Source organism: Temnothorax curvispinosus, unplaced genomic scaffold (assembly GCF_003070985.1).
Source record: "Temnothorax curvispinosus isolate PA1 unplaced genomic scaffold, ASM307098v1 QBEX01010932.1, whole genome shotgun sequence".
In the NCBI taxonomy this organism is placed as follows: domain Eukaryota; kingdom Metazoa; phylum Arthropoda; class Insecta; order Hymenoptera; family Formicidae; genus Temnothorax; species Temnothorax curvispinosus.
In genome coordinates, this window is record NW_020220712.1 from 108,154 (window position 1) to 117,255 (window position 9,102).

Here is a 9,102-nt window from a genome sequence, read left to right on the forward strand (position 1 = left end):
AGGTAAGTCAGTTAGCTTTGCTTCTAATTGCTCGATCATAGTATAATCAAACATTTAAGTACATGTTTTGTCCACATTGTCAAACTAAAAAATAAAGCTTATTATAAGAGCTGTAAAATTTATTATAAAAGCTTGTGTACATTAAAAATTGTTTTCTGACTTTTTGTCTGTACTCACTGTACCGTACAGTTACGCTCTTGATTATAATAATTATTAAAATAAAAAGTGATGTTTACATTTTTTATTTGTGTTTCAAATATTGAACTGATAATAAATAAGCAGTTAACATTTATAACAGTTTAGTAGTTTCCGTTTGAAGATGGCCGCGAGGAGAGCGAGTAAGACCGTGTTGCGGTATTTTCTGGGCACATGTGTGCCTTCGTCGAAGCAGAATGCTGCCAAAGTGAGAGTACCACGATTGGAATTCGATAATTACATTCACATGGTTAATATATACACATATATCTGTCGTATATCGTGCAATAATATTTATTTGGATAAATTCCTAATTGAGGTTATATTTCCTCCTTTTGCTCAACAGTATTTCAAAGAGAACAATTTCGTTTATGCTCATGATCCGGAGAAGCTGTGCAAAACCGGCGATGTGATTTTGATAAAGACACTACCAGAGAAATTAACGCGCCTGATCACGCACGAGGTATGGGTTGTTTTACGCAGTAATATTTGATTACTGCCATAGCGATGCCGCGTTACGAGAGAAATATTAAATTCTAGCAAATAAACTTTGATAATAAACTTGACAAATAACCTTTGTATTTTTATTAAATCTAAAAACCTGTGTAGGTTGTCGAGGTGGTATATCCTCTAGGCGATATAGTAGATCCAGTCACAGGAAAAGAAGTTGTTGCAAGTAGATATAGGTATGTAATATACGGTTAAACATTTCACATGACTACCCTAGGAACATTTATGACCCGTCTAAATACATTTAAATCTTCATTTTATATCTTTTTGTAAAATTAGGGAGGATATAGAGGAAGAGAACATGTTATATGGCAAAGAAGATTCGACCTTTGATTACTCGAAAGCACCACGAAGAGGAAGACTGGAAGGTATACGAGACTTCACTCACAAGAAGAGTTATCTAAAGTATTACGAAAATCCTGATGACCCACAACCAGACACCGTTCCGTCGGTATAGAACAGTACTTGTACTCAGAAAAACTTGATAATTAATAAATTGTAAATATTCAATGGAAACTGTACATTGCAAGTTATATGTACTACAAAGTTTTATTCTCACATTTTCTGATACATTCTGGGATTTCAATACAAAAGCTTACTTGTGATCATCAACGTTAATGCGATAGCTCTAAAAATATTAGAAAATAAATTTCTCATTCTCTAGTATTATACATAAAGATAAAATCGGTTTTCGACAGATTCGCTCGCATGAGAAATATCTCGCAAATATGTTCAATGGCACATGTGTTAATCACAGTGCTATGATACTATCCACAAATTACTCTTTTAAAGAAGAATAATTACTTATATTTATCTTTCACGTAAGGCTAACGACTGATCATGCGCTTATATGTATATATGTGCAAAATTTGAAAATTCAATATAGAACCATTGTTCGATATACAGAATCTTTTTTTTTCATCTTTATATGTTCTCTCGTTCCATAATTTAATTATTTCAATCTACTCTTTTCAAATCTTTAATATTTCTATAATATCTTACTCTGATTTTACCAGAGTACACAAATATGTAACGTTTATTATTATTCTCAATAACCCTGCTTCGGTTATCGAACTTGAAATTTATGAATAACGCAAAACATCCTGAGAGTGAATTATCCAATAGTCAAATACTAATATTCAAATACATGTCACTCAGAAAGGAACTCTCTTTCAAGTGCAGCACCCAACGCATTCCATTCTCTATCATCTTCGTTATCTTCCTCAAGATCGTCCACAGAATCTTGTGAGTTATCGCCTAAATCTAAATCATCGGGTAAATCTCCTCCTCTCCTAAAACGCGCAACAAGATCATCGTCATCGCTGTCGTTATTATCATCGTCATCGCTGTCGTTATTATCGTCATCGCTGTCGTTATTATCATCGTCATCACTGTCACGATTGTCATCTTTATCCTTCGAAGAACCTTTATCAGAGCTGCCATTGTAAACCTTTCTCTTCTTCCTTTTTGAAACACCCAATTCACCTATATCTGTAACATAAGAAAAGCTGTGTGTGTTTAATCTTGTAAGTATAAAGTTATACTCGAAAGTTATACTTTTTGATAAGTTAAAGTATATTTTTTAAATAACCCATAATTTATTTAAAGAATCATGGATAGATATCGGGTAGCTCAATGTTAGAATAACCGCCTGTAAAACAAAAATCTGGGTTTGATTCCTGGTCTTGACACTCTGCACTGCATACACAATATGAAGAATTGAATGAAAAAATATTCCATTCTGCCTGAAGCAGTCTACGAAATATAAAATTTAATTCTCGTGATATCATAATAAACAAATTACGATAGTGTCGTTCCTTGGAGGATAGAAATTTTCAAACAATAGATAAATTTTAAAAATAAATTTGATCCTCTAGAATGGGCAAGAAGCTTACAACTTCTTCCCGTAAAAATGGTAACTGTAATGAAAGCAATTTGGAAACTATGGTCATCTAGGACATTTTGATGTAATAAAATAAGATACAATTTTAGATGTTCCAGTATGGGTGTACACGTATCCTGATTTTTTAGGTGTTTCCTATATTACACAGTACATGAAATTAAAGAAAGAATTGTATCTGAATCTTGTCGCATATTACAAGTCGCCTAAAATGGGCTTTACCATTCACAGAATCTTCAGAATCGGAACTCCGACGACGTATCCTCGTACCACATTCTTCCGCATCTTCCTCGTCTTCGAAAATCATATCTTCCATGTCCTCGTCTACTTCCTTATCCATAAATTCAATCTCCTCTTGAGTGAATGACATTAATGGATTAATAGAGTTGGCAAAGGAGTTTGTACTGTCGCTTTCTACATCCTCAACGCGTTCCGGACTACTACAGTGCGGTGGTGGTACTCTTGATCCGCGTGCCTATGATACTTCATGTTTATTATTAATGCCGAGACAACGTACGTTTCAAACAATTATCGTAAAAATAATTGCTCAAATAACGTAACTTAATGTCGCAAAATTGTGGCATTTATACCTGTGACGTGAGAGGAAACAAGCGCTCATCCACATGCTCCCAGCGTTCTGCGCACGTCCACAACCAATCCGAATTTACGATTTTAATGTTTGCAACTTTTCTAGCCGCGTTTGCTTTCGCTGTACCTTTTCTAATAGCAACTAGATGCGTAGTTTTCTCTGTTAAATCCTGACAAAATTCTGTTGTTATTTATAGAAATATAAAATATAAATAAAAATATCAAATATCAAATTCGTTACTTGAGTCACTTCCGCTCCGAATGCTCTCGCGACTTTATATGCGCGGCTTTGGTGAAGCTTTTGATGAGTGGGTATCAAGCCGCTAAAAGTCAAGCATAATCCTTTCAGAACTTGAGAGCGCACCCGTGGGATTATATCCCGCAAAGATTTTCGAGCGTTCTCTTGGTCGTGCGTAGCGTAAAACTCTGTATGAATTCTCCGAAGAATATCTTCCAGATATAGCAGATAATCATCATCATCTTCATCTATTATGTTATTTTCCTTTGGTGTCGCTTGCTTACTGTCTTTATCTGTTTTCACAGATGGTGCAACTTCCGTCACTTCCTTATCAGTTTTATCATCTTCTTTCGCAGTATTAGATTCAACACTGGATTCAACATCTTCTTCAGCATTCGCTTTGGTATTTTCATCTTTCCCATTCTTTGTTTCTTTCACCTCGTTCTCAGTCTTTTCGTCTTTCTTATCTTCATAATTTGTTTCTTTCACGGAGGGATCCACAGAGGAATCCATAGAGGGATCCACAGAGGAATCCATAGAGGGATCCACAGAGGGATCCACAGAGGGATTCACAGAGGGGTCCACAGAGGGATCCACAGAGGGATTCACAGAGGGGTCCACAGAGGGATCCACAGAGGGGTCCAACGTCTGTTTGGCTTCATTTAATGGTGTCTCAGGTTCTGGTGCATCATTCTTATTATCTTTACTTTGCGAATCATTTGTACAGGATTCATTTGCATTCGCCGGCTCCGGCAAACGTAGTGCATCAGCCTTTTCCAAACCTGGTGGTGCATTAATGTTTCCAGTGTGACGGAAAAAATGATAGGGTTTAACCTGAACCAGATTTCCACACCCTTGCCACACGTCTTCCCTATCGTCTATAATACATACTAAGTCATCGCCACATGGAAATAGAGCTCTGCAATAAATAATACAATACAAAATTAATCTTTAGATATTTATCCCTATAATAATATTACGTAAAATTTAAGATAATTTATAAATACTTGAGATTTGCAGTTTTAGATGCTGGATCGAAACATTCGTCTCTAGAAAGTATCCTGTGCGAGAACAGAACTCCATCCTTATCTAACAATGACGCAACAGTGTGCGCATAAATTCTTGCTCCGAAAGTGCAAATATGTAATTCATACAGTCGGCTCATTTCCGAGAGAAAATGCCGGGTGTTTGGTCTTAATCTGGTATGATACCACGGAGAGTTCGGCCCGTATAATTGAAAATGGAAAACGTCCTTAAAAAAACAAACATGATCACATTTGATTGTTTTGCAACAACGCTCACAATTTCGATAGTTTTTATGGAGAATTATATCGGCGTAATGAAATGTCAACGTACCTTCAAATTAGGTGGAATATTATCGTTTGTGGTATGAACGATTGTTTGATCGAGATCCACAAGTAGCACTAACTTTCGATCCATTAAAAGACGTTGCTTATCCTCTTTCCCAATTTTCTCTGCTAATTCCGGACATACTTTCAGCTCTGGTATGCTGTGCACCATGGGCACGCTGGCCTGAGATACTCCAGCCGTGTTTCCATCCTTGCTGGTTTCTTGCACCCTCAAGTCGGCCCCGCATTCTGCGCACAAGTCTATCATCACAGTGGGATGTGTACACCCTTCCAGTAGAGCTATCACTTGCCTGGAACACTAACCGACTATGCAGATATCACAAAATTCAAGTATATTTTGAATAAATGACACAATACAAAACTGCTTCATTTGAAAAGGTATATTTTCAAACACGATATAATTATTATCTAAAATCCTCATGTCATAATATTGAAAATCAAATATTTGTTTTTAAAGATATACAATTTTTTTCCACTTTTAGAAATGGAGCAGGAGAAGACGCTCTTTATCATTTGACTCAAAAACTGAAGATCTGTCAGTTTACGCTATGGATACAAGTTTAAGATCTTTGAATCTTCACAGAATCCTCGTCTAACGCAAGGTAAACAAAAAAATATACACATATTCTTCGTCCGAAGACGCTTAGAGTTGGTTATTTTGCAGATTTTTGAGCATGACGACGCTACGACATGAGAGTCCACGTAACTGTCATCCAAACAAAAACTGCGGGAAGGATGCATACCCAGGCTGGATGACATCACCCTCCTTGACCAGGAGCTGCTTGACGCGGCCGAAACTCGTTGCCCGCAGCTTCTTCTCGGGCTCCTTGGCCTCCTCGTCGTCGTCGGCGGCGGCGGCCAGCGACGCGTTCTGGTATAACAGCAATATTCTGCCCGCTGCGACCATTGTGTCCGAGCGTACCCTCCATTTCAGGATTTTCCCGGGCGACCCGTCCGACGGGAACGTGACCTCTATCGTTGCCATAGTCGCGCGCTCGCGCACATCCGGAGCGCAAAGGGCAACGATAACGAGCGAGTCGGCGATCGGAGCTCGGAGCCCCGGGGATGTTGTCGTTCCTTCCTTAACCTTCCTCGAGAGAAAGAGAGAGAGAGAATCGTTTCTGCGTTTTTGCGCGGGAGACAAAAACAACGCGGGACATAAACACGACCCACGTCAACATCGATCGAAAGACGCGAGCGTGCTCGGGTTGCATGCGCATAGAAAGGAGAAGGAGTAAAGGAGATGCGTGACCGAATGTGATTGGCGAGGTTCTGTCTTGGCGATCGCGTGGACATGAAAGATAGATGGATCGGCTGCGGGCAGCAGGCAGCAGGCTGCGCAAAAAGTTTTTGTAGTTCTGGCGAGGTATAATCGAGCGGAAAGGAAAACGCGGTCGGGGCGAAATGACTGACAACGTTAATTGCAAGGTTAATATTATTATTGGTAAATATGAAGAATCAGTGGCCTCCTCACCGATTTGGCTGAAACTTAACAATATTATATGTATTTTAATTTAATTTAATCGGAATGAATAAAGGGGCCGATTTACATTAAACGTTCCTGCCGCGTCAATTTATAGATTTTAATTTTAAAATTGTTTATTTCGTCCAAATCGGAGATTCCAGGCAAATTTTCATCGTGATTCGAAGATATCTTAATATTTGAAATCGTTATTTTAGAACTTTTAGTATTATTTGCTTTTATTTTCACATCACTTTCGAGTTGAGCGATTTCAAACAAAATAATTGAACTTTATACACTCTTCTTTTCGAAAGAAATAGGACATGAAAGGATTAAATTGATCCCTGTATCTTAATTCTGAATCGAATTTTTCCACTGAACCAGATATTTTTATTTTATAAATCAGTTTACGACTTTTAATTATATTTTTAACAATTGGTTATTATTTAGTATTTTAATTGAGAATAAATTTACTTACCAACGTTAGATATTTAAAAATATAATATTTAATTTAATATAATTATATATCTCGCTGCATATAACCAACAGATCATATGGCATCATAGATGTCCAAATTTGACATTCAGAACTTCAGCCAATCGAATCGGAGTCCACCGCTACCAAGTCGCGTGACAAGTTGGGGCGACCCTCTTTTAAAGGGCCTCTCGTCTCCGAGTTTGATACGTGGCGACGTGAATACGTGGCGCTGCGGTAGCAACATGCCGCTGTGAAGTGCGAACTGGCGAGCGATCGGTGCGTACGGGCCACGGGGAGATAAAAGCATATGTCATTTTTATGATTGTACGGTAAAATTCGAACGAAGAAAATGAGGTGGCTCAGCTCGTGCGTATTCCTCGTCGTATCTATCGTCAGCGTGCGTTGCTACTTCATCACCGTAGACGCCCACGCCGAGGAATGTTTCTTCGATAAGGTTGAATTCGGCACCAAGATGGGTTAGTTTTCCTACTGCGTTTCGTCACTACCGTGGGCGATTTAAGCGAGCGATTTTTTTAACGACGCCGTAATTCATTAGCGCATCTAATTTAGATTAATCCTGTCATTTGTTTTATCAATTGCTACTTTGTCGATTTCTCTACTTTTTTAAAATAATTGCTACTTTACCGATTTTCTTACTTTTTTTACTTACGAGATTTTTATACAAATTTTTGGATAAAAACACAAGTTCTATTTCATGAAAATTTATCTATACAACGTATATAAATTTTACGTAATATATGTTTGAGATTATTTTACTTTATTTTACCCTAGATGTTTTTCTCCGCTGATTGTATGCCAAAGTAAAGTTAAATGATCATTTAATTCTGACTATCATGTTTGCTTAAGATTTTCTACTTTTTGTTATTATTGAGGAAATTACTATTTTCCAGAAAAAGAACTAAATTTTAAATCAATGTACGTTTCTATCAGGATGTAATTTTGTTTACAGGCCTCACATTTGAAATAGCGGAGGGTGGATTCTTAGATATAGATGTCAAGATAGTCGGCCCTGACGGTAGAATAATCTACCAAGGTGAGCAGGAGAGCAGCGGGAAATATACGTTCGCCGCACATACTTCGGGTGTTTACACCTATTGCTTCAGCAATCAGAAGAGCACGATGACGCCAAAAGTGGTGATGTTCAATATGGACATTGACGAAAATCGAAAGCAAACCGAGGATAACGCTGGTGCGGAGGGTCAGGATGGCGATGCCAATCATGGGAAGTTAGACGACATGATTAAAGACCTGAGCACCAGCTTGTGGGGTGTGAAGAACGAGCAGGAGTACATGCAGGTACTAACGGAGAAGCAAGACGCGTGTATGCTTCCTCCATTGATGTTCCAATTTGCCGATCCGATCTAAACGTTCACGAGCGTCTCTTGCTTGATTTTTCAGGTTCGCGATCGCAATCACAGAGCGATCAACGAGAGTACCAATTTCCGCGTAGTGATATGGGCGTTCTTCGAGGCCCTGGTACTGGTCTGCGTGACGGCAGGGCAGATCTTTTACTTGAAGCGATTCTTCGAGGTTCGGAGAATCGTGTAACTTAGGATTAACTAATGATACACTCCGTGAATCAATTGTACATTTTTTCTATGTAATTAAATTATATATCTCATTCGCGATAAGTCATCGCTGCGGTAAATGCGCTCCACCACTTTGTCGAGGTCAGACCCAAACTGTACATCGGTAGGATTAAGGTATTTCCTACGTCTGTAAGATTTCTAACAAACGAGGAATTTGTAATAGGGGGCGTGATCGAGGCCCCTTTGCAATCGCGAACATTTCCACAATAGTGAAAAACGATGGAAAACGTTAAAAGTGAAACATGTCTGTAATAACGGGAAAAAATACACGTGCATCTTTCTGTAATTATCCGTTGTTGTATTCGACTGGCGATATGTATATCCATAGTTCCATTTTACATTTATTTATAAAACATGTCTTTAATTAGCGACGCAGCTGAGAGTTATAATCTTTGTCAATCGTCCTTCCTGTCGCGTGTGTTTAATTGACAACATTTGGCTGATAAGAGTCGCCTGGCACGATAATGGGGAGACGATTTCCTGCGGGAAAGAAAAACGCGCGAGGGACGCGATAACGATCGGAGGCCGAGTCTAACATTTTTCTCGGTGGCAACGTTTCGTGGCGTAAAGGCCTTCAATTAATGTTACCCCGTTGAGCGGTGGTCGAGAAAAGGGAACAGAATCTGCCGCAATTAAGGTGATCGATCGCGCGTGTCACTTCTATTGGAGGGGAGAGGAAAGCGGTGAGAGGGTACAGATTAATCGATGGTGATTACCGTATTGGCGCGCGCGGGGATACTTAACGGGTATAT

At 38.7% G+C, this 9,102-nt stretch overlaps 3 protein-coding genes across 4 annotated transcripts; 2 read left to right on the plus strand and 1 right to left on the minus strand.

The window, feature by feature from the left end:
• The first annotated feature begins 150 nt into the window (after nt 1-150).
• Nucleotides 151-1,226, plus strand: LOC112460914 (28S ribosomal protein S17, mitochondrial). The gene is made up of 4 exons (XM_025025855.1): nt 151-445; nt 542-658; nt 805-881; nt 985-1,226. The coding sequence occupies exons 1-4, from the start codon at nt 320-322 to the stop codon at nt 1,160-1,162; spliced, it is 498 nt and encodes a 165-aa protein (XP_024881623.1). The 5' UTR covers nt 151-319; the 3' UTR covers nt 1,163-1,226.
• A 9-nt stretch (nt 1,227-1,235) lies between these two features.
• Nucleotides 1,236-5,972, minus strand: LOC112460911 (RNA polymerase II subunit A C-terminal domain phosphatase). 2 transcript variants are annotated; one of them, XM_025025852.1, is made up of 7 exons: nt 5,545-5,972; nt 4,788-5,091; nt 4,439-4,683; nt 3,435-4,350; nt 3,196-3,363; nt 2,828-3,080; nt 1,236-2,196 (listed from the first exon to the last, which is right to left on the minus strand). In XM_025025852.1, the coding sequence occupies exons 1-7, from the start codon at nt 5,784-5,786 to the stop codon at nt 1,856-1,858; spliced, it is 2,469 nt and encodes an 822-aa protein (XP_024881620.1). In that variant the 5' UTR covers nt 5,787-5,972; the 3' UTR covers nt 1,236-1,855. The 2 variants fall into 2 exon arrangements, with proteins under 2 accessions (XP_024881620.1, XP_024881621.1); XM_025025853.1 differs by having other exon boundaries at nt 4,788-5,099; nt 5,545-5,631.
• A 1,019-nt stretch (nt 5,973-6,991) lies between these two features.
• On the plus strand, nt 6,992-8,725 carry LOC112460913 (transmembrane emp24 domain-containing protein-like). Its single transcript, XM_025025854.1, has 3 exons — nt 6,992-7,216; nt 7,711-8,057; nt 8,160-8,725. The coding sequence occupies exons 1-3, from the start codon at nt 7,090-7,092 to the stop codon at nt 8,307-8,309; spliced, it is 624 nt and encodes a 207-aa protein (XP_024881622.1). The 5' UTR covers nt 6,992-7,089; the 3' UTR covers nt 8,310-8,725.
• Nucleotides 8,726-9,102: the final 377 nt, after the last annotated feature.

Coding starts and splice junctions, on each gene's coding strand:
- LOC112460914 (XM_025025855.1), top strand. CDS start 320: ATGGCCGCGAGGAGAGCGAGTAAGACCGTGTTGCGGTATTTTCTGGGC. Junction 446..541: donor TCGATAATTACATTCACATG/GTTAATATATAC, acceptor TTTGCTCAACAG/TATTTCAAAGAGAACAATTT. Junction 882..984: donor GTTGTTGCAAGTAGATATAG/GTATGTAATATA, acceptor TTGTAAAATTAG/GGAGGATATAGAGGAAGAGA.
- LOC112460911 (XM_025025852.1), bottom strand. CDS start 5,786: ATGGCAACGATAGAGGTCACGTTCCCGTCGGACGGGTCGCCCGGGAAA. Junction 3,364..3,434: donor TCGGAGCGGAAGTGACTCAA/GTAACGAATTTG, acceptor GAATTTTGTCAG/GATTTAACAGAGAAAACTAC. Junction 2,197..2,827: donor TTCTGAAGATTCTGTGAATG/GTAAAGCCCATT, acceptor CTTATGTTACAG/ATATAGGTGAATTGGGTGTT.
- LOC112460913 (XM_025025854.1), top strand. CDS start 7,090: ATGAGGTGGCTCAGCTCGTGCGTATTCCTCGTCGTATCTATCGTCAGC. Junction 7,217..7,710: donor TGAATTCGGCACCAAGATGG/GTTAGTTTTCCT, acceptor TTTTGTTTACAG/GCCTCACATTTGAAATAGCG. Junction 8,058..8,159: donor ACGAGCAGGAGTACATGCAG/GTACTAACGGAG, acceptor TTGATTTTTCAG/GTTCGCGATCGCAATCACAG.